Source organism: Chiloscyllium plagiosum, unplaced genomic scaffold (genome assembly GCF_037043375.1).
Source record: "Chiloscyllium plagiosum isolate Xiang-an unplaced genomic scaffold, Cpla_swu_hap1 HiC_scaffold_1, whole genome shotgun sequence".
In the NCBI taxonomy this organism is placed as follows: Eukaryota; Metazoa; Chordata; class Chondrichthyes; order Orectolobiformes; family Hemiscylliidae; genus Chiloscyllium; species Chiloscyllium plagiosum.
In genome coordinates, this window is record NW_028270139.1 from 22717600 (window position 1) to 22742614 (window position 25015).

At 42.3% G+C, this 25015-nt stretch overlaps 1 protein-coding gene across 1 annotated transcript; it reads left to right on the forward strand.

The window, feature by feature from the left end:
- Window positions 1–644: 644 nt before the first annotated feature.
- fgg (fibrinogen gamma chain) lies at window positions 645–20866 on the forward strand. Its single transcript, XM_043697922.2, has 9 exons — window positions 645–780; window positions 868–909; window positions 1015–1198; window positions 1316–1400; window positions 14419–14552; window positions 15159–15292; window positions 15385–15566; window positions 18139–18416; window positions 20556–20866. Exons 1-9 carry the CDS (start codon window positions 709–711, stop codon window positions 20741–20743), a joined length of 1299 nt encoding a protein of 432 aa, XP_043553857.1. The 5' UTR covers window positions 645–708; the 3' UTR covers window positions 20744–20866.
- Window positions 20867–25015: the final 4149 nt, after the last annotated feature.

Consider the following 25015-nt stretch of genomic DNA (forward strand, 5'->3'; position numbering starts at 1 on the left):
CAACCTGTTCACCTATTCCCACTTTTTGGTCCAGTGTGCCTTCCAACATTAGGAACTGCCACTGAACAGCACTGCTGCCTCACAGCGCCAGAGACCTGGGTTCAATTCCCGCCTCAGGTGACTCGCTGTGTGGAGTTTGCACATTCTCCCCGTGTCTGCGTGGGTTTCCTCCAGGTGCTCCGGTTTCCTCCCACAATCCAAAAATGTGCAGGTTAGGTGAATTGACCATGCTAAATTGCCTGTAGTGTTAGGTGAAGGGGTAAATGTAGGAGAATGGGTCTGGGTGGGTTACGCTTCGGCGGGTCGGTGTGGACTTGTTGGGCCGAAGGGCCTGTTTCCACACTGTAAGTAATCTAATCTAATCTAATCTTAACATTAAATTTCTTTTGGCGGTAAGGTATGGAGTTTTGCTCTAAAATTGTGAATCATCTTAATTTAGCTGGCAATTTGAATATGTTATTCAATTCAAGTCTATATATAGCAAAACAGAAAATCAAAATTTAGCCAGTGATCCACTTTATTACACACTTCAGAATGTGTGAGTCAGAGATTATGACCTGATCGACTGTGTGTTCTGGGTCTCTATCTCTTTAGCAATCATTGTGAACTCTTACCTCAGTTCAGGGAGTCAATAAGATAAAGCTGCTCTCCAGTAGTCAGTTCATTCATCGTGCACAGTGAATTGGAACCTCTATTTTCTATCATACCATGTCAGGGGTAAAGGGAAAATTCTTACCTTTCCTGCAGGTTCTGCTACTTGCATTTTCATCTGCTAAAGCTGTAAGTAAATTTACGGGAAGTCATTAATGAATGTTTAGTTTTATTATTGTGAACATGTGATAAAGTTCTGTTTTTCCTTTTTTACAGTTTACTTCAGATGCACCTTGCTGCATCTTAGATCCCAATTTTGTAAGTAAAAATTTGTCGTACTAAGTCCCTTGCAATCATTAGAAATGTGGCTTTCTAGCTGGAAGTATAACATTATCCCAATTTCTCTTGACTATGGCAATTTAGGGAGAATTCTGCCCCACAACATGTGGAGTTGATGATTATTTTCAAAAGTATCAAACAAGGGTTGGTGACAGACTTTGGAAAATTGAAAAGGAGTTGAATGAAATTCAACACAAAAGTACTCTGACAAAAAATAAGATGAAGACCATTGAAGAGTTCAATCATGCCGTTTGGATTAACTTTTCAGGTAATATTTCCATGGTAATTTAATTGTATCAGCTAAAATAGCAAGCTACATATTTAAAAACAATCTGACTGACTCACCTGCTAAATTGACTTTTACCTGTATTCTTATGTTTTGAAGGTACATTCAATAAAACATTTCAAAACATAGAAGCAGCAATTGCTGAGTTCGAACGTTTCATGAACAACAGAAATCTGGAACTAAAGTAAGGATAAAATTACAAAGTTTTTGAAATGAAGTGTTCCGGATATCAGATTTTTTTTGTTTGTTTGATAAACATCTTAAAGAAGACTCTATGTTGTAAATAGCCATGTCCTCATTGATAACAATAGTAAACTACAAAAGCTGCAGGTCTGAAATGATACAGAATATAATGAAATACAATATTTTTAAAAAGAGAAGCAAAGTTATTTTCTTGGATTTGATTTATGCCTTTAAAGAGGGTCATTTATTTCAGACCAGATTTTGCAATATGATGCGGACTTGTTAGGCCGAAGGGCCTGTTTCCAGATTGTAGGGATTCTAATTCTAATTCTAAATGTGAAAGCATCGCATCTGGCCTCCCATTCAAAAATATTGAATAGCATGAAAAGGCTGAAATCCTGAGTTACATGAACTAAGATCACCAGATAAAGTTGGGGATTGACCATTCCAGTCACAATATTGCTTAACAACCCGTCTGTGCTGAAAAATAATTTTTATTAACGTGAAACCTAATTTCTTAATATTATAGTTGAAGCTGGAGAAATGAAAAAAACTTTGTCTTTCTGCTGCCTTTGTAGGCTAATTGTTCTTTTCCTGATTATAGTTTATGTGCTGCATTTGATTTGGTGTTGAATTAAATATTCTAATTGCCACTTCTTAGTTTAGACGCAGCACTGTTGATGAATAATTCTTCAACTGAATTAAATCAGGAGCTGTATAGTTGGAGATTTTATTTAAACAAGTCTCAGTTTAGATAAATATAAGCTGTTGCAATTTGGTAAGACGAACAAGGGCAGGACTTACACAGTTAATGGTAGGGCTATGGAAAGTGTTGTTGAACAGCGAAACCTAGGGATACAATTACATAGCTTCTTGAAAGTGGTGTCACAGGTAAACAGGATAGTGAAGAAAGCACTTGGCACAAACTTGCCTTTATTAGCCAGATCATTGACTATCGGGGTTGGGACATCATGTTCTGGTTGTACAGAACATTAGTGAGTACTGTATACAATTCTGGTCACTCTGCTATTGGAAGTCTGTTATTAAGTTGGAAAATGTGAAGAAAAGATTTGCAAGGATGTTTCAGGGACTAGAGGGTTTCAGTTATAAGGAGAGGCTGGATATGCTGAAACTTTTCTCTTTAAAACTAGCGGGCATAGGTTTAAGGTGAGAGAGGAAAGATTTTAAAGAGACCTGAAGGACAAATTTTTCAGACAGAAGATGGTTTGTGTGTGGAATGAACGGCCAGATGTGAGTGATGCAAGTACAGTAACAAATTTTGAAAGATGTTTGGACTGATACCTAAATAGGAAAGGTTTAGAGGGATATAGACCAAGCGCAGACAAATGGGATGAATTAGTTTGAGAAACCTAGTCAGCATGGGCAAGTTGGAAAGAAGGATATGTTTCCATGCGGTATGACTCTAGGTGGTCAGTAGAGGGCACTGTGATCTTGAAATATTGGACTGACAATAATGTTCAATACAAAGGTCAATGGGGAGTGTACAAAGATGTGTTCATTGCCAACCACCAAATCTGGCGTGTAATTGGATCATTATAGGATAATCATATCTAGACCCCTTCAAATAAATTCAAAAAATAGGAAACAAAGCAACATTGGTTAATACATTTTAATTATTTTACCACAACCAAGTACAGGCAGTGATGGGGAGATGGCTGGTATTGGACAGATTCTGAGCAAGTTGTGAAAGTATAAGGCATGATTAGTAAGTTTGCAGATGACCCGAAAATAGGCGGTATCATGGATAGTGAGGAAGGTTATCAGGAATTGCAGCAGGACCTTAATCATCTGGGGAAATGGGCTGAGAAATGGTAAATGTAGTTTAATATGTGAGATGTTGCATTTTGGAAAGTCAAATCAAGGTAGGAGTTTTACGACGAATGATAGGGCCTTAAGGAATGTAGTGGAACAGATGGAGTTCGGTGCACACTTCCCTGAAAGTGGAGTCACAGGTAGACAGGACAGTGAAGAAAGCTTTTGGGACACTGGTCTTCATCAGTCAGGGCATTGAGTATAGAAGTTGGGACGTTATGTTGCAGTTGTACAGGATGTGGGTGAGGCCGCAAGTAAAATTTTGTGTTCAGTTTTGGTCACCTTGCTATAGGAAGGATGTTATTAAACTGGATAGAGTGCAGAGGAAATTTACAAGGATGTTACCAGGACTCAAAGGTCTCAGTTATAGGGAGAGGTTGGATAAACTAAGACTTTGTTCTTTAGAACATGGGAGATTGAAAGAGGATCTTACAGAAATATATAAGATCATGAGAGGCATGAAAATGGTGAATACACTCTGTTTTTTCAAGGGTTGGGGAAATCAAGGACTAGAGGGCATTAGTTCAAGTTTAGAGGGGAAAGAATAAAAGGTAACTTGAGGGGCAACATTTTTCCACAAAAGGTGGTATGCATTTGGAATGAGCTGCCAGCAGAAGTGTTTGAGGTGGGTACATTAACGCCATTTAAAAGGCATTTGGACAAATACATGGATGGGAAAGGTTTAGAAGGACATGGGCCAAGTGCAGGGAAATGAGGTTAGTGTGGATGGACATTTGGTCGGCATGGAGCAGTTTGGGCCAAAGGGCCTATCTCCATGCAGTGGACTCTATGACTCTATGACTGGGCAACGGCAAATTGACAATTGATAGGGATTAGCACTCATTAAATATCCTGTTAACTCTACTACTCATCTCATTAATTTGCACAGTCCCATTTTTCAAATTGGCTAAATAGACTCAACATTAGGAAACCTCAACATGAAAACCAGAGCAAGCATTTGCTGGATTCAACTCTCCACTTGCTCCCAGTGAATTCACATTGGACACTAGGAAACAGCACCTTAAGGCACATTCCATGGGCAGAGACATTGGCATCTGATATGTGCCAGCCTCTAAGAACTGTCAAGATATATTTTCAATCCATTTGTAGGAAACTTATATCCTTCAATGCTGTACCCCGGGCAGCACTGGTAATGATTATTGTAATGTTGGCATAGACACGTGTGTGTTCACAAACTGGATTAGGCTGCAGACTCCAGATTCTTTCCTAGCGGTCACAGTGCTCATTTACTCAAGGGGGTAGTGATTGAAGGCTTGGGAGATGCTGTTTCAGGACTTTGATAAATTTCTGCAATGCATCTTGTAAATAGTACTCACTGCTGCTACTGGGCATCAGTGGTGAAGGGAATGGGTGTTTATAGATGTGGTGCCAATCAACCAGACTGCTTTGTCCTGGATGATGTCAAGCTTCTTGAGTATTATTAGAGCGGCACCCGCCCAGGCAAGAAGTGAGTATTCCATTATATTCCTGGTATCAGAAAGTGAGTTAATTTAGGAAAGGATTATTTACCTTTGACCTGTGCTTAGGTATAGGTGTAGTATTTATATGGCTAGTCCAGTTAATGTCTGTTCAATGGTGAACCACGGATGTTGTTATTGATCATTCACTTTAGTAATTCCATTGAATACAAAGGTCAGTGATTAGATTGTCTCTTATTGGAGATGGCCATTGCCTTCTTCAGGAAGGGCTTATGCCCGAAACGTCGATTTTCCTGTTCCTTGGATGCTGCCTGACCTGCTGCGCTTTTCCAGCAACACATTTTCAGCATTCCTGAAGAAGGGCTTATGCCCGAAACATCGATTCTCCTGTTCCTTGGATGCTGCCTGACCTGCTGCGCTTTTCCAGCAACACATTTTCAGCTAATACTTGCCACTTGTCAGCCCAAGCCTAGATATTGTCCAGGTCTTGCTACATATGGGCACAAACTGTTTCCATATCTGAGGGGTCGTGAATAATGCTAAACATTGTGCAATCATCAGTGAGCATCCCCGCTTCTGATCTTATATTGGAAGAAAAGTCATTGATGAAGCAGCTGAAGAAGGTTGGGCCTAGGATACTACCCTGAGGAACTCCTGCAGAGGTAGCCTGCAACTGAGATGACTGGCCTCCAACAATCACAACCATCTTTCTATATGCCAGCAGAAGGGTTTATCCCCTGATTCCTAGTGACTCAGTTTTGCTTGGGCTTCTTGACACCATTCTTGTCAGTTGTCACCTTGATATCAAGGGCTGTCACTCTCACCACACCTCAGGAATTCAGCTCTTCTGTCCATGTTTGAACCAAGGCTATAATGAGGTCAGGAACTGAGTGGCCCTAGCAGAACCCAAACTGGGCAGCACTGAGCAGGATATTGCTGAGCAAGTGTGACTTAATTGTACTATTGATAATACCTTAAGGATAGGACTGCGGCAAACTCTGGAGCACAGGTCTTCAGTACTATTGCCCGAATGTTGTCAGTGCCCATAGTCTTTGCAGTATCCAATGTCTTCAACCATTTCTTGATATCATGTGGAGTAAATAGAATTGGCTGAAGACTGATATCTGTAATACTAGGCATCACTGGAGGAGGCTGAGATGAATCATCCACTGGGCGCTTCTGGCTGAAGATTGTTGCAAATGCTTCAGCCTTACTTTTTGCACTGATGTGCAAGTCTCTTCCATCATTGAGGATGGGGATATTTGTGTAGCTTCCCCCTCCAGTGAGTTTTTTAATCAGCCACTACCATTCATGTTTGGATGTAGCAGGACTGGAGAGCTGAGATCTGATCTGTTGCTTGTGGGATGCTTATTTCTGTATATCACTTCCTGTTTGGCACGCAAGTAATCAGAGAGTCATAGAGTCATAGTGATGCACAGCTCGGAAACAGACTCTTCGGTCTAACTCGTCCATGAAACCAGATATCCTAACCTAATCTAGTCCCATTTGCCAGCACTTGGCTCATATCCCTCTAAATCATTCTGATTCATATACCCATCCAGATGCCTTTTAAATGTTGTAATTGTACCAGCGTCCACCACTTCTACCAGCAGCTCATTCCACACAAACACTGCCCTCTGTACGAAGAAGTTGGCCCTTAGGTGCCTTTTAAATCTTTCCCCTTTCACCTAAAACCTATGCCCTCTAGTTTTGGATGACCTCTCTTCAGGGAAAAAACCTTGTCTCTTTCCCATATCCGTGCCCTTCATGATTTTATAAACCTCCATAAGGTCACCCTTCAGCCTCTGATGCTTCAGGGAAAATAGCCCTAACCTATTCAGCCTCTCCCTATAGCTCAAACCCTTCAACTCTGGTCACATCCTTGTAAATCTTCCCTGAACCCTTTCAAGTTTCACAACATCCTTCCTAAAGGAGGGAGATCAGAACTGCACACAGTATTCTAATAGTGACTTAACCAATATCCTGTACAACTACAACATAACCTCTCAACTCCTATACTAAATGCGCTAATATGCTAATAGGCAAGCATATCAAACACCTTCTTCACTATCTTATCTACCTGTGACTCCACTTTCAAGGAACTATGAACCTCTTTGTTCAGCAACACTCCCCAGAACCTTACCATTAAGTGTATTAGTCCTGCACTGATTCGACTTTCCAAAATACAGCACCTCACATTTACCTAAATTAAATTCCATCTGCCACTCATCAGCCCACTGGCCCATCTGATCAGCATGGGGCCCAACAGTCACTTCCTTAGCTTCCCACTGAGTTTTAAGATACAACAGATCAAGTCTCAGGGATTTATCAACCTTAATGCATTTTAAGACATTCAACACCTCCTCCTCTGTAATATGGGCATTTTTCAAGACGTCGCTATTTATTTCCCCACATTCTCGATGTCCCATATCCTTCTCGACAGTAAACACTGATGCAAAATACTTGTTAAGTATCTACCCCATCTCATGCGATTCCATACCTAGGTGGTCTTGCTGATCTTTGAGGGGCCTATTCTCTCCATTGTTACCCTTTTGTCCCAAATGTATTTGTAGAACTCCTTTGGATTCTCCTTAACCCTACTTGCCAAAGCTATCTCATGAACCCTTTAGCCTCCTGATTTCCCTTTTAAGTGTACTCCTACTGCCTTTATATTCTTGTGAGGTTTCACTCAATCTCTGCTGTCTTTACCTGACATGTTTCCTTCTTTTTCTTAACCAAAACCTCAATTTCTTTAGTCATCTAGCATTTCCCACAGATGCCAACCTTGCCTTTCACCCAAACAGGAACATACTGTCTCTGGACTCTCATTATCGCATTTTTGGAGGCATCCCTTTTTCCAGCCATTCCTTTACTTGCAAACATCTGCCCCCAATCAGCTTTTGAAAGTTCTTGCCTAACACTGTCAAAATTGGCCTTCCTCCAAATTAGAGCATTAACTTTCAGATCCAGTCTATCCTTTTCCATCACTATTTTCAAGCTAATAGAATTATGGTCACTGGCCTCAAAGAGCTCCCTCAATGATTCCTCAGTCACCTGCTGTTTTAAAAAATTCTCAAGGTCAGGTTCGTAGGAGAGTAGTCTGACACAGAACAAACGACCAAGAGGCGAGTCTGCTAGAATATGAGCATTTTATTCCCCGCAGCGTCGCCACAACCAGGTCTCATACTTACAACGGGTCTGGCTTATACTCACTCTACATGTTACCGGAACTGGGAGCCGTCAGTTCTCGTAGAGCGGTTGCCAACAACCCACGCTCGGCGGTTAAACGTAACCCCGGAGCAGACTCACCGAACTGGAGACTTTTCCAGCTGATATACTCTTTTCCAGATATAAACATTCATGTGAACAGCAGAGCAAGGCTAAAAAACACATTCCATTCTGGTTACATACAGATAAGAAGATTCACACGGGGAGGTGTGTAATAAGATTCACACGGGACTAAGCAACACCTCCATTCCGGTTAGATTCACACATGTATTGGGACATAATTTTTAACCGTTTCACCACACCTGCCCTGCCTTATTTCCCAAGAGCAGGTCAAGTTTTGCACCTACTCTCACAGGTACATCCACATACTGAATCAGAACATTTTCTTCTACACACTTAACAAATCCCTCTCCATCCAATTCGTTAACATTATGGCAATCCTTGTTGACATTTGGAAAGTTAAAATCTGCAACCACCCTATTATTCTTACAGATAATTGAGATCTTACAAATCTGTTTTGGAATTTTCTACTGACTATTGAGGGGGTCTATAGTATGATCCCAATGAACTGACCATCCTTCTCTTATTTTTCAGTTCCACCCAAATAACTTCCCTGGATATATTCCCAGAAATATCCTCCCTAAGTATAGCTGTAATGTTATCCCTAATCACAAATTCCAGTCCCCCTCCTCTCTTGCCACCCCCCTTCTATCCTTTCTATAGTATTTGTATCTCGGACATTACGCTGCCAGTCCTGTCCATCCCTGAGCCATGTTTCTGTAATTGCTTTGATATGCCAGCCCCGTGTTCCTGACCATGCCCTGAGTTCATCTGCATTGCCTGTTAGGCCTCTTACATTGAAATAAATACAGTTTAATTTATCAGTCCTACCTTGTTCTCTGCTTTGTTCCCGTCCACACTGTAGGGAATCTAATCTAATACGCCAGGTATGACCTCACTGACACCTTGTACAATTGCAGCAAAGTCTCCCTGCTCTTAAATTCAATCCTTCTCGCAATGAAAGCCAATATTCCTTTTGCCTTCCTGACTACCTGTTGCACCAGCAAATCAACTCTTAGCCAGTCATGTACAAGCACTCCAAAATCCCTCTGCACAACAGCATGCTACAGACTTTCACCATTTAAATAATACTCTGACCTACTGTTTTTACTTCCAAAGTGGATAACCTTACATTTACTAACATTGTACTCCATCTGTCAGATGCATGCTGACTCACTTAACCTATCTAAATCTCTCTGCAGATCCTCCGCATCCTCTGCACAGTTTGCTTTTCTACTCAATTTAAAGTTGTCAACAAACTTGGATACATTAACTCGGTCTCCTCTTTCAGATCATTTATGTATATCATGAACAGTTGTGGGCCCAACACTGACTCCTGTGGCATTCTGTTCACACTGATCCCCAACCAGAGAAACACCCATTTATCCCAACTCTCTGCTTTCTATTGGTTAACCAGTCCTCCATCCATGCTAGTACATTCCCTGCAACTCCATGCATTCTTATCTTATGGATGAGTCTTTTATGCAGGACCTTATCGAATGCTTTCTGGAAATCCAAGTATACAACATCCACCTGTTCCCCTCCATCCATGGTGCGTGTTACATCCTCAAAAAACTCCAGTAAGTTTGTCAAGCATGACCTTCCCTTCCTGAATCAATGCTACATCTGCCTGATCAAATCATTTCCATCCAGATGTCTCACTATTTCTTCTTTAATGATAGCCTCCATTATTTTCCTTACTACAGATGTTAAGTTATCTGGCCTATAGTTACTTGCATTTTGCCTACACTTTTTTAAAACAGTGGTGTGACATTTACTGTCTTTCAGTCCACCTGGACATGCCTGGAGTCCAATGAATTTTGGTAAATTACCACTAATACTGCTACTATAACTTCTATCTTTCCTTTCAGCACCCTGGGATGCATTCCATCAGGACCAGGGGATTTATCTATCTTTAGACCCTCGAATTCTCTCAACACTACCCCTTTAGTGATAACAAATGAACTGAGGTCCTCAGCTCCCATCGTATTCTAAATATCATTCTTTGGCATGTTAGACACATCTTCCACTGTGAAGACTGAAACAAAACACTTATTCAAGGCCTTGGCTATTTCGCCAGTACCCAATGTTCATTCCCCTTTCTCAACCTCGTTGTGGGAACGAGAGAGACTCACGTTTGGTATGTTGCCTCCCAGGTGCAAGGGTACGTGATGTCTCTGATCGTGTTTTCCGGGTCCTGGAGGGGGAGGGGGAGCAACCCGAAGTCGTGGTCCACATTGGCACCAACGACATAGGTAGGAGGAGTGCTGAGGATGTTAGACAGGCTTTCAGGGAGCTAGGTTGGAAGCTTGGAGTTAGAACAAACAGAGTTGTTGTCTCTGGTTTGTTACCCGTGCCACGTGATAGAGATTCGAGGAATAGGGAGAGAGAACAATTAAATGCGTGGCTTCAGGGATGGTGCAGGAGGGAGGGGTTCCAGTTTTTGGATAACTGGGGTTCTTTCTGGGGACGGTGGGACCTCTATAAACAGGATGGTCTACACCTGAACCTGAGGGGAACCAGTATCCTTGGGGGGAGGTTTGCTAGTGCTCTTGGGGGGGGTTTAAACTAACTCTGCAGGGGCATGGGAACCCAGATTGTAGCTTCAGGGTGCAGGGCCTGGAGTGTAGGGAGGTGAGGAACATGGCATCAATTTCCAAGGAGGGTGCCTGTAAACAGGGAAGTGGCTTGAAGTGTGTATACTTCAATGCAAGAAGTATACGGAATAAGGTAGGTGAACTTGCAGCGTTGGTTGGTACCTGGGACTTCGATGTTGTGGCTATTACGGAGACATGGCTAGAACAGGGACAGGATTGGCTGTTGCAGGTTCTGGGATTTAAATGTTTTAGTAGGGTCAGAGGTGGGGGTAAAAGAGGGGGAGGTGTGGCATTGCTTGTCAAAGATAGTATTACAGCGGTGGAAAGGACGATGGATGAGGACTTGCCATCTGAGGTAGTTTGGGCTGAGGTTAGGAATAGGAAAGGTGAGGTCACCCTGTTAGGAGTCTTTTACAGGCCTCCTAATAGTCCTAGAATCATTGAAGAAAGGATTGGGAAGGTGATTCAGGAGATGAGTGACAGTAATAGGGTGGTTGTTATGGGGGACTTTAACTTTCCTGATATTGATTGGGAAAGCTATAGCTCAAGTTCGTTAGATGGGTCAGTGTTTGTTCAATGTGTGCAGGAGAGTTTCCTGACACAATATGTAGACAGGCCAACAAGAGGTGAGGCCATACTGGATTTGGTTCTGGGTAACGAACCAGGCCAGGTGTTAGAATTAGAGGTAGGTGAGCACTTTGGGGATAGTGACCATAATTCGGTGATTTTTACACTCGTGATGGAGAGGGATAAGTGTGTACTACAGGGCAAGAATTATAGCTGGGGTAAGGGAAATTATGATGCGGTGAGGCATGACTTAGGATGTGTGGCTTGGAAAAGTAGACTCCAAGGCAAGAGTGTAAATGATATGTGGAACTTGTTCAAGGGGCAACTATTGAGTGTCCTTGATAATTATGTACCTGTCAGGCAGGAAGGAAAGGGTCGTGCGAGGGAGCCGTGGTTTAATAAGGAATTGGAATCCCTTGTTAAATGGAAGAGGGCGGCCTATCTCAAGATGAGACGTGAAGGTTCAATTGGGGCGATTGAGAGTTATAGGGTAGCCAGGAAGGACCTGAAGAGAGAGCTAAAAGCAGCAAGGAGGGGACATGAAAGGTCCTTAGTAGATAGGATTAGGGAAAACCCTAAGGCTTTCTATAGGTATGTTAGGAATAAAAGAATGACTAGGGTAGGAATAGGTCCAGTCAAGGATAGTAGGGGGAAGTTGCGTGTGGAGGCGGAAGAGATTGGGGAGACACTGAATGAATACTTTTCTTCAGTATTCACTCAGGAACAGGGCATTGTTGTCGATGAGAATACTGAGGCACAAATAAGTAGAATGGATGGCTTTGAGGTATGTAGAGAAGAGGTGTTGGAAATCCTGGAAAAGGTGAAAATAGATAAGTCCCCTGGGCCTGATGGCATTTATCCTAGGATTCTCTGGGAAGCAAGGGAGGAGATTGCAGAGCCATTGGCCTTGATTTTTATGTCCTCTTTGTCTACAGGAGTAGTCCCAGAAGACTGGAGGATAGCAAATGTGGTTCCCTTGTTCAAAAAGGGGAGTAGGGATAGCCCTAGTAACTATAGGCCGGTGAGTCTCACTTCTGTTGTGGGCAAAGTCTTAGAGAGAATTGTAAGGGATAGGATTTATGCACATCTGGATAGGAATAATGTGATCAAGGATAGTCAGCATGGTTTTGTGAAGGGCAAGTCGTGCCTCACAAACCTTATTGAATTCTTTGAAAAGGTGACGAAGGAGGTTGATGAGGGGAAAGCGGTAGATGTGGTATATATGGATTTTAGTAAGGCTCCCCATGGTAGGCTACTGCAGAAAATACGGAGATATGGCATTGAGGGTGAGTTGGAGGTTTGGATTAGAAATTGGCTGGATGGAAGAAGACAGAGGGTAGTAGTTGATGGCAAAGTTTCTTCATGGAGTGCCGTCACTAGCGGTGTTCCACAAGGATCTGTTTTGGGACCATTGCTGTTTGTCATTTTTATAAATGACCTGGAAGAGGGGTTAGAAGGTTGGGTGAGCAAGTTTGCGGATGATACGAAAGTCGGAGGAGTTGTTGACAGTGAGGAAGCATGTGGCAGGTTACAGCAGGATATAGAGAAGCTGCAGAGCTGGGCAGAAAGGTGGCAGATGGAATTCAATGTAGCTAAGTGCGAGGTGATTCACTTTGGGAAGAATAACAAAAAGATGGGGTACTGGGCTAATGGTCGGATACTTGGTAGTGTGGATGAGCAGAGGGATCTTGGTGTCCATGTACACAGATCTCTGAAAGTTGCCACCCAGGTAAATAGTGCGGTGAGGAAGGCATATGGCGTACTGGCTTTTATTGGTAGAGGAATTGAGTTCCGGAGTCCTGAGGTCATGATGCAGTTGTATAAGACTCTGGTACGGCCGCATCTGGAATATTGTGTGCAGTTTTGGTCGCCATACTATAGGAAGGATGTGGAGGCATTGGAACGGGTGCAGAGGAGGTTTACCAGGATGTTGCCTGGTATGGAAGGAAAATCGTATGAGGAAAGACTGAGGCACTTGGGGCTGTTTTCACTAGAGAAAAGAAGGTTTAGGGGTGACTTGATTGAGGTGTACAAGATGATTAGGGGGTTAGATAGGGTCGACAGTATGAACCTTTTCCCGCGTATTGAGTCGGGTATTACAAGGGGGCATAGCTTTAAATTAAGGGGGGGTAGATATAGGACTGATGTTAGGGGTAGGTTCTTCACTCAGCGAGTTGTTAGTTCATGGAATGCCCTGCCAGTAACAGTGGTGGACTCTCCCTCTTTATGGGCATTTAAGAGGGCATTGGATAGGTATATGGAGGATAGTGGGTTAGTGTAGTTTAGGTGGGCTTGGATCGGCGCAACATCGAGGGCCCAAGGGCCTGTACTGCGCTGTATTCTTCTATGTTCTATGTAACCTGCAAGGGAGCTATGTCCATTTTAGCCACCCTTTTCCATTTTTTATGTTTATAAAAACATTTCCTAGCTGTTTTTATATTCTGTGCTGGTTTGCTTTCATAATCTATCTTTCCCTTCTTTATTGCTTGCTTTGTGGTTCTTTGTTGCTGTTTAAAGTTTTCCCAATGTTTCTGGTTCCCACTACTCTTAGCTACTTTGTTAGCCTGAGCTTTTAATTGGATGCTGTCCTTTAGTTTCTTAGTTATCCAAGGCTGGCTCTTCCTACTCTTGCTATCCTTGTTTTTGACCAGAACATACTTGCCTGGAGCATTGTGAAAAATCTCTTTGAAGTCCTCCAATGTTCCACAAATGTTCCACTACATAATATCTATTCCCAATCTAATTTAGCCAACTCCTTCCTCACCCATTATAGTCTCCCTTGTTTAAGCATAGCACCCTGGTTTTAGGTGATACTATTTTACTCTCCATTTGTATCAAAATTTGATCATATTGTAATCACTCTTTCTGAGAGGATCCTTAACTATGAGATCTTGCCTCATTACGCAGGACCAGATCTAAGATCCTTGAGAAAATCATCAGCCATGATTGAATGGCAGAAAAGGACTCGATGGGCTGAATGACATAATTTCTGATCCTATGTCTTATGGTCTTTTGACCTTATGGTCTGATGCTTACGATGGATGAAAAATCTAGAAGCCAAGCAAGAATTTCCCAACCAGTGATCCCTGCAAGCTCTCAGAGAATCAACTCCTTTTCCAGGATTCAGAAAAGCATGAAGGAGTTCAACCAAAAATCTGTCTGAAATGATAACCTGTCTTTTCTTTTTATCTGAATTTCAATCATTTGTTTTGATTTGTTGAGATCTTGTTACTCTTGTTAATATTATTGCCTTTCTCTAGAGATGATCAAGCAGTGCTCTTTTATTTTTTTACAGGAGATTGGAAAATAATTTCAAATTGAACAATGAAATGATCACTGATTTAAAGAGAATTACCTCACAACTTCAGGATAAGTGCACCAAGCCATGTGTTGACACTGTTCAAATAAATGAAAACCCCACAGGGCAAGGTTAGCATCACCTGTTCAATAGTCACTCTCTTCAGTTGTGTAGTTTAATGTTTTGTCATGGAACTTTCAACAAACCCCTTTCAGTCACCATCTATTGACACATCAACAGACCTTCATTCTAGGTCCAGCATATGGCTACAATTTAAAATTTGCATCTTTGTGTTCAAGTCAAACCATGGTCTCACCATCCCTTATCTTGTCCAGTCTTGTAATACTCTGAGAACTCTGCATTCCTCCATTTCTGGCCTCTTTTTCATTCCCAGTCTCCTTTGCCACACTATTGTTCACTGTGCCTTCAGTGGTCTCGGCCCTAAGCCCTAAAATTCCTTCACTGTCTTACTTTTTTGTTTCCTTTATAAACATATTCTTTAAACTACCTCTTTGACCTAAAATTTGCACACGTGGCTTAGGGGTTAAACATTTTCTGATAATGGTTCTTTGAAGCCCCAAAGTTAAACCTTGTTAATGATAAGTTGATGTTGTGTATTATCGTTTTGTTAACAATATTAAGTTTGGAGTGTTTCAACAATGAAAAATTTAGCTGTTTGACAAATCATTACATTAAATGTGATTGAATTACAAGCACTGTAATCTGATCCTATTCAGACTGTCAAGATATTGCTGAGAAAGGTGCTACAACAAGTGGCCTGTACTACATCAAACCACTGAAAGCTCGGCAGCAGTTCCTAGTTTATTGCGAGATCGATGATATGGGAAGAGGTTGGACAGTGTTCCAAAGGGTATGTCACACCATGTTTATGTTATTGACAAACAGACCTTTCTCAGTTTGGTACAAGGTATGATCAAGCAATGCTTCTCTAATTTCTTTCAGCGACTTGATGGCAGTGTGAACTTTCACAGAAGGTGGATTCCATATAGGGAGGGGTTTGGATACTTGTCCCCTGGTGGGAACACAGAATTCTGGATTGGGAATGAGAAAATACATTTAATTACACAGAACTCTAAACAATATCTACTTCAAATAGACCTGATGGATTGGGCAGGTCAACGGAGGTAATCAATGATTTATCTTTGCAAGAAATAAAATATACCTGGTGCCATTCATAAGGATTTTTTTAAAAACTGACTGAACAGTAGTGGTTCAACAAAATCATTCTTTTATGATGTGTGAAATATTTTTTGTGGATTTTTTAATATTATCAAAACTGCTATACAATTTCATTTCACTAGCTTGAGTTGAGCTTACTGTCAGTCTGAACTCCTCCCGCTTTGGCCCATCCCCATGTTATCATTCTTTAAAGTGGCTCTCCTGGGCTTTTTCCAAAACTACCATGCTACGCACACTAACAGCTCATTACAAGTGTGACAGAGATCTCTGCTACTTTTGCTTTCTTTTCGGCCCTCTGCCATCATCCACTCAAATACACCAACCCTGAAGAAGGGCTCATGCCTGAAACGTCAATTCTCCTGCCCCTTGGATGCTGCCTGACCTGCTGCGCTTTTCCAGCAACACATTTTCAGCTCTAATCTCCAGCATCTGCAGTCCTCAGTTTCTCCTTTGTACACCCATAGTCCTGTTGGGAAGAGAGCTTCAAAAATTTGACCCAGCGATAGCAAAAACAGCATATTTCTAAGTCAGGATAGTGAGTGGTTTCGTGAGGAACTTGCAGGTACAAATATTTCCATGTACCAACTGCCCCTCTCCTGGTAGAAGTCACAAATTTGGAAAGTGTTGTCAAAGGAACCATGGCAAGTTGCTGCAAAGCATCTCATGGACGGTACACGCTAATGACAATGCTCATTGGGGGCAGTGTTGGGGGCAGTGGATGTTAGTGGTTGTGGAGCTAATCAAGTCGGCTGCTTATATTGGGTTCATGCTGAGCTTCGAGAGTGTTGCTGTAGCTGCACTCATCCAGGCAAGTGGAGAGTATTCCATCACACTCCTGACTTGTATCTTGTAGATGGTGGGCAGATGTTGACGAATCAGGAAGTAAGTTGTTCATAGTAGAAACATCGTCTGTTCATGCTCTATGTGCCTGGTCAATGGTAACACCCAGGGTGTTGATAATGGAGGATTCAGTAATGGTAATGCCATTGACGACCTCTTCCTCTCAGGGAAGGCGATGGCCGAGTGGTATTATTGCAGGACTGTTAATCCAGACACTCAGGAAATGTTCTGGGGGCCCTAGTTCAAATCCTGCTGCAACGGATGATGGAATTTTAATTCAGTTTAAAAAAAATCTGGAATTATTAGTCTAATGATGCATATTAAACTGTTGTTGATTGTCAGGAAAAACTCATCTGGCTTATTAATATACTTTTGTACAATACTTACCTGATCTGGCCTATACAGGACTCCAGACCCATCGCAATGTGAACTGCTCTCTAGGCAATTAGGGATGGGTAAAATATGCTTACCTAGCCAGTGATGCCCACATCCTCTGAATGAATAAAAGAAAAGGCATTTGAATGTAATGTCCCTCAGTTTTGACTTACTGTCCTCACTTTGCTGCAGTGCAATAATGAGCAGAGCAGTTACCAATTTGATAGCATCAAAGACCTGAGCAATGAGCTGACCCACAGGGAGAGGATAGCTGCTTTTGCCCATCAACCCATATTGCCCTCTCCTTGTGTGCCTCTTGGGTGTTAATTATCATCCCAGCAATTTGTTAGTGACTGGCAGACCTTCTCTGATTACAAGGTCCCACAGATGGAAATCCCACCCACTGACAGCGAATCAAAGGCCAGGGGTTATTGCAGATGCCTGAGCCTCAGGATCAAGGAGCAACCAAGGCCAGACAGAAATCACATTGGGGGAGGGAGGAGCAGTGTGACTAATAATGGGACAGTTTAGCTCTCCACAGCTCTTCTCCCTTCCGGAGGATGCTGAGTACCGAGTGTCTTTGGACAAGGAGCCCACACCTGCATTTGCCATCACCTGTGGAATACCACCACTGGATTATCACCTCTGGAATATTTCAAGCAGCGGTTTTCTTGTCATTTTCCCAGAGTGTTAAAAGCCTCACCTGCCTTTTGGCTCAAAGGTCATACAAGGGTCTCAAATGTCAATGGCTGTTCTGGAAGTTTGACCATAGACAGGCAAATGGATCTCACATTGTCCAATTAAATACCCTTCCCATCTCCATGCACAATACAAGAGAGGGTATCGCAGTATTAACAATACCATAAACTTTGAACAGTGAGTTCCCATTTTCATAGAATCATAGAATCCCTCGAGTGCAGAAAGAGGCCATTCAGCCCATCAAGATCTTCCAAACCCAGACCCAGATCCCGACCCCAACCTATCTGCACATTTACCATTAGCCAGTCCACTTACCTGCACATTTTTGGTCTGGAACGTCTCTTCCTTGGAAATCCAATATTTTTTAATGCAAAAGTCAACTAACTGAGCGCCATATTGGCTCCAGGCCTTTTAATTTTGTATTAAAACATGTGATTATATTTGCAAACTGCACATATCCTTTTAGCTCCTCACTGTCCAAAGTATTTAATAGACATTTAGTGACTGGGATGTGAAGCTTGATTCTACCATATTTATCCTGTAAAAGGGCAAAGGATCATATCTGCATTGGATCAGTAGGGACTAATTTCTTTTTCCCTCCAGACATGCTAAATATTCGGGTTTTCAAGTGGCATCTGAGGAAGACAAATATCGACTGCGTTATGGAATGTTCTTGGAAGGAGATGCTGGAGATGCCTTTGCTGGTTATGATTTTGGAGACGATGCCAGTGATAAAATGTATACTGCACACAACTATATACAGTTTAGCACAGAAGACTTTGATAATGATAATTATGCTGGAAACTGTGCTAAACAAGATGAAGCTGGCTGGTGGATGAACAGATGTCATGCAGGAAATCTTAATGGCAAATATCACAAAGGTAAAACTTCTCATCCACAGTGCTATCTTGTGAACGATGCTGAAAGACAATTCCTATCAATTTGATCAACAGCAATTCATTTCAGAGGCTAAAGAAACAAAATGCCAACCAGAATGCCACAGATGATGGAAATCTGAAATAGGAACAGAAAGTGCTGGGATTATTCAGGCAGTTTTGACAGAGAGGGGAACTGTGTTAACATCTCACTTTTCCTTAAAATGTTGAAATGTGCCATTGCCACTGTTTCATTTGGGAAAGTAACATGCAGAGGTCTTATTAAAATATTGCACTCATAACCTGGCATTGGTGCAACACAGCAGCTAGGTGCCCCATTTGAAGATCTTTGATTGAAATCCGAGTTAAAGTTAATCTTGAGTTGCACTGAATGCTTGAGCACACATTTGGTTCACAGGCAGAGCCTTAAATGAAAATCCTTATAGTATTCCTACATGAGTCTGAAGGAACAAAATTAACTGGAAGACCTATAGTAATAGGTGATTTGTAAAATCAATAGCAAAGGAATGATAATAGCAACTGTCATTGAGATGTACAGCATGGAAACAGACCCTTCGGACCAACTCATCCATGATGACCAGCTATCCTAAATGTATCCAGTCCCATTTCCCTAATTTTGGCCCATATCCCTCTAACCCTTCCTATTCATATACCAATCCAGATACCTTTTAAATGTAGTAATTGTACCAGCCTTCACCACTTCCTCTGGCAGTTCATTCCATACATGCATCACTCTCTGAGTGAAAAAGTCTCTTTTAAATCTTTCCCCTCTAACCTTAAACTTATGCCTTCTAGTTTTGGACTTCTCTTCCCTCAAGAAAAGACCTTGACTATTCATTTTATCCAGGCTCCTTGTGGCTTTATAAATATCTATAAGTTCACCCCTCAGCCCCCGACGCTCCAGGTAAAATAGCCCCTGCCTATTCAGCCTCTCCCTATAGACCAAGTCCTCCAACCCTGGCAACATCCTTGTAAGTCTTTTCTGAACCCTTTCAAATTTCACCACATCCTTCCTATAGCAAGAAGACCAGAATTGTACACAGTCTTCCAATAGTGGCCTAACCAATGTCCTGTACAGCCACAACATGACCTCCCAACCCCTGTGGAGATGGTAGTGTACACAAGCAGGCACTTATCTGCTGCTCAGCGGTTGTGGTTGGAATGGGAATGAGAAGTATTTATGTGTTTGTCATTCCTGGGAGGAGAAGTGATCCAAGGATGTAAGGTGGGATGATTTTTTTTAAATGGTGCCCACAACAGACACTCTCACAGAAATCACTTGAATAGTTTCCTCCGCTGTTTACTGACCAGCCTTCAATGATAGGTAGGCAACTAAACATGCAGCACAAATGGCCAGAGTGTACATAGAACAAATAGTTATAAATAGTGTCAATTTATAACACTAAAATTGTAATCTGGGACTTTATTAGTAATTTGCTGAATTAGACGGTGTCCTAGTGGCAGGAGGTAAACAACCTGCTCAATTATTTAAAGCGGGTCTTGACAAACCATGGGATCAACAAAGCAGCACTGTTAAATTCTCAAGACAATCCATCTGTTTGTAATGCGAGAACAGACAGACAGCAGCTGAAAATCACTCTCAGTAATCCAGGGCATCCCATCATGCATTCAGATTTACTTCACCACTGAAGGTCAGGTTACTCTAAGTCAACACTTCATGAGCTGTACAACCTTGCACAACAGGAATTTTTCCAATTCAGTCCCCCATGTGTGTCAGGGGGCTGACCTCAGCCAGGACAGCACTGAGTGTCACAACTGAAGTGAGTAGTCCTGAGGTTGGAAGGGATGTACCTGGTACCTGATGGAGAGTTGGAAGGGACCGACTGTGATTCAGCCACTCTTTACTTCAGTATCAAAATCTCTCAAACATATCTATGCTAGTTTCCTTCATGTGATGGTTCAATTCCGGTCACGCTAGGTAGAGATGTTTCACCTGAATTCTTTTTGAAATGATTTGTTATTATTAATAATTTGTTTCTATAAATGATTCACACTTTCAGAGGAGAAAAGGGGCAAAGAAAACCTGAGCAATATTTTGTGACTCACTGTGTTCACACAACATTCCCAAAGCAATGAAATGAAATTGGTTTGCCTTTGTTTCAGGTGGCCGTTACACAGCAAAGGAGTTTGGTTTTGATGATGGCATTATCTGGGTAACATGGCATGATCGCTGGTATTCCCTGAAAGAGACCACAATGAAAGTCATGCCTTTGCAGAAGTATGAACAATTAAAACGGACAGGGCAGCAGGAGCAGTTTCACATACAAAGAGGCGATTCTTCATCCAAATAAAATCATCACCAAAGCATTCATATAATTTGACTTCCAGTTCATTATGTTGTGAAAGCTTTAAGCTGTAAATGTTCAAAGCAAAAGTAAACTTGCCATATGCTAACCCCAAACTGACTGATACCACAGTAAAGAACCCATTCCAATGTAAAACCCTATCTTTGCTCTTTTGATTACCAAAAATCTGTTGTCTAGTGTGAATGAAGGCATGTGTTACTTTTAATTGAGATTCCCTGAATTGATAATTCTGTTTCCAGAGAGGAGATCCCACACATGAGAAGGACCAAATTCTGTAATCATTTTGATTTATCTTTATTATCTGATTCACCTACACTTCTCCCATGTCTGGCAACTTTGTACTTTCTTTGAATGCCTTTATCAATAAAGTTAATTTTTTTCTCAATTTCTTAGCCATGCTTGTCATCCTTTTTAAAAGAAAACTTCCTGTTTAAACCTAGGACAGGAATGAAATGGGCAGAGCTAGGATCAAGAGATAAAACTTTGCTGACCTAGTCATTCTGAGGCACCTCTACAGTGAGGCATCTCCACTGTAAGACACCTGTACTGTGAAGCAACTCCACCGTGAGGCACCTGCACCATGAGGCACCTGTTCCTTTTACTCCTACCCAGAATCATGTTGCCAATCCTCTCCTCCACCTCACCATGAGGCACCTGCATTGTGAGGCATCTCCACTGTGAGGCACCTCCACTGTGATGCACGTCCACTATTGGGCACCTCCCGTAACAGGCCCTCCCACCATCCTGAGGAACTGCTGTGCTGTCACACCTCCAACTTGGGGTACTCCAAGGGACTTCTTTCATGAGGCACTGCCCTTATGATGCTCTTTAACTGTGAAGCACTACAATTATGACCCATATCTATGAGGCCCCGGCAAAGCCACCCTGAGGCCTGGTACCTGAATGCACTGACACTGTTACCATAAATGCCTGACACCTGAACCAGCTGAGGCACCAATGATCTTGGGCAATCATCTTTCCCTTTAAATAAATTCTCTTAAAATGCCTCAGCAATGTTTCTACAAAAGCCAAGGGGCCAACCCTTTGAAAATCATTAGTTATTGTCACGGTATCTATTTGTAAAAAGCTTAACTATGATGATGTCTAATGGGAAAATGGGCACGGCATGGTGGCTCAGTGGTTAGCACTGCTGCCTCACAGCACCAGGGACCTGTGTTCGATTCCCGCCTCGGGCGACTGTCTGTGTGGTGTTTGCACATTCTCCCCGTGTCTGCATGGGTCTCATTCAGGTGCTCTGGTTTCCTCCCACAATCCAAAGGTGTGCAGGTCGGGTGAACTGGTCATGCTAAATTGCCCATAGTGTTAGCTGCATTAGTCAGGGGTAAATGTAGGGTAGGAGAATGGGTCTCGATGGGTTGCTCTTGGGAGAGTTGGTATGGACTTATTGGGCTGAAGGGCCTGTCCCCATGCTATAGGGTATCTCATCTAAAACTGCAACTATTGTAAACCCATTAGTATTCTAGATGAGATCTAGAACTATCAGACACCTATTCCAAAGTATCCCCCATGTTGTCATGGAGAAGGTGAAGAGCATGATGATTGGCCTTATTGGGGCAGCATGGTGGCTCAGTGGTTAGCACTGCTGCCTCACAGTGCCAGGGACCCAGGTTTGATTTCGGCCTCAGGTGACTGTGTGGAGTTTGCACATTCTCCCCGTGTCTGCGGGGATTTCCTCCCACATTCCAAACGATGTGCAGGTTAGGTGAGTTGGCCATGCTAAAGTGTCCATAGTATTAGGTGCATTAGTCAGGGGAAATGTAGGGAAATGACTCTGGGTGGGTTGCTCTTCGGAGGGCCAGTGTGGACTTGTTGGGCCAAAGGGCCTGTTTCCACACTGTTGGGAATCTAATCTAATTGTGTAGAGACCCATTGGAAATGTTTTCAAGCTGTGACCTCTATATTTATTCAGAAATAGCTATAGTCATTGGGACAAGTAGAGTAGATGCAGGCTATGACAGATGGGCTGGGGAGGTGGTGGGAGGTGAGGAGCTCTTCACTATTCTCTTCACTAGCATCTTCACTATTCTCAATAATATATCCGCATTCCCATGCTGGCCTTCAGCTGGGGTTTATGGCATTAGCTGCTGGTAAGCAGCAGTCATCCATTCCAGTAAATTTGTGCCAACCGTGCCACCACCCTGTGAAGGCCCACAGCTCCATTTTTATTTCTGGTTGTCAGCACTCTTACTCTCAGCATAGTGATCCAGGATGTTGAGGGAGGATTACATCCTTTGCTGGCTAGGTGTTGTTCTTACATCCACTCTAAATGTTTCTGAGTGTATTTCTCCATGGGATTGACCAGTCTCTCGTGAACAAAGACATGCTATCCATTCCTGGAGATAATGTTGAATTCATGCTAGTGATAGACCTTGAGAAGTTCAACTAGAGGGCAGTACATTTGATCCTGATTGGACAAGTACTTTGCCACAAAATGTGACTCCCAAGGTTCCATGTTCCTGACCAATTGTGACTTGCCTCCTGTCTCTGAGGTGGACTTTTCACAGCTTCCTGTGACTCAGATACCTTCTCCATCACTCTGAGGTGATGTCACCAACTCTGAATGGATGCTACATCCCATTCATGTACTTGTGTCTATTATATACAGGACCAGACCCCCTTTGAAAATCATTAGTTATTGTCACGGTATCTATTTGTAAAAAGCTTAACTATGATGATGTCTTAATGGGAAAATGGGCACGGCATGGTGGCCTTTTAAAAAGGTAGCCTAGACCCTAATGTTTTCTTATTTTAGAGATAGATGTGAAATTCATGTTCCAGTTAATGTTAAGCAAAACACAATTTATTAAACACTATAGTTAAATACAAACAAGTGCAAGAGGAATTTAGAATATTTTATGTATTGGAAGACTTAACCGCATAATAGATGTAGTATCTATCACTAATTAACTGTTCCAATATAGTAACATCCCATAGACATACTCTTTGGCCAAAAAGCAAATTCAGACACAGATTCTCACATGCAGTTGTCCAATTTGGAGGAAAAAAAGTCAAGAGAAAATTCAGAGAGAGTAAGAGTAGACACTCACTGAAGCTGTCAACTCTTCTGAGGCCCCAAACAGCTTCTGATGCTGCTGAGAAACAAACAAAACCCAGAAATCTGGATCTGTGAGAGTTGGCCACACCCACTCAGGCTGTTAAAAAAACCTAAGGCCTCCTAAGCTGTTAGTTAAGTCATCTTCAGTTGCTAGATTTGTACTTCTGCCTTTACAACCTCTCTTCAAAAAAACCCCGGATAAAATAATACTTTAAAGTGACAGCATCGTCACATGTGGCAATTGACAAAGAGTGGGTTAGCCTCCTTGGATATTCCCTCCTGCTCCTGATAACCAAGGAATGATCTGGATCAGATTAGTGAGGAGGCAGATCTGGTGTGAAAGACATAAACCATAGTGCGCATGGTTTAGGTACAGCTTCATATTGTGCGAGAATACTCGGAGATACACCATTACTTTTAACCATGCGCACACACTTCACATCATACAACCCAATCCTCCCACTCCCTATCATGTCAATGCCCCATTGTGTTCAGTAAACATTCACTATGATCTTGTTCCAAGATTCCTTTACCACCACTTTTGTTGCAATCTGATATCACTAACAGGCAGTCAGACAGGTAGCCTGGCTACCTCCACGGCTGGCTCCTCTACATTCCAAGTCAACACCACACCCACTTCACTGGGCATCACATTAGCCTGATATAGAACACAGAACATTGGACATTACAGCGTAGTACAGGCCCTTTGTCCCTCGATGTTGAGCTGACCTGTGGAGCCAATCTGAAGCCTATCTATGCTACACTATTCCATTTTTATCCATATGTTCATCCAATGACCATTTAACTGCCTTAAAGTTGGCAAGTCTACTACTGTTGCAGACAGGGTGTTCCATGCCCCTACAACTCTCGGAGTAAAGAAGCCACCTGTGACAAGTGTATCTATATCTATCACACTTCAAGGTGAAGCAGATAGGGAGAAGGTGCTTGAATGTAAATGTACCTAACAATGCTATTCATATATGATGTGTACATCTTCAGGAGCAGCTTGAAAATACATACCTCCACAAAATGAAGTTCAGAATTGCACACAATATTCCAAAAGTGGCCGAATTAATGTTCTGTAACAACCGCAACATGACCGCCCGACTCCTGTACTCAATACTCTGACCAATAAAGGAAAGCATACCAAACGCCTTCTTCACTATCCTATCTACCTGCAA

What these genes read in the sequence shown, in the direction of transcription:
- fgg (XM_043697922.2), top strand. Translation starts at nt 709, where the DNA reads ATGTCAGGGGTAAAGGGAAAATTCTTACCTTTCCTGCAGGTTCTGCTA. An exon ending in GCATCTTAGATCCCAATTTT is followed by an intron (nt 910 to 1,014) that starts GTAAGTAAAAAT and finishes ATGGCAATTTAG; the next exon opens with GGAGAATTCTGCCCCACAAC. An exon ending in GTTGGACAGTGTTCCAAAGG is followed by an intron (nt 15,293 to 15,384) that starts GTATGTCACACC and finishes AATTTCTTTCAG; the next exon opens with CGACTTGATGGCAGTGTGAA.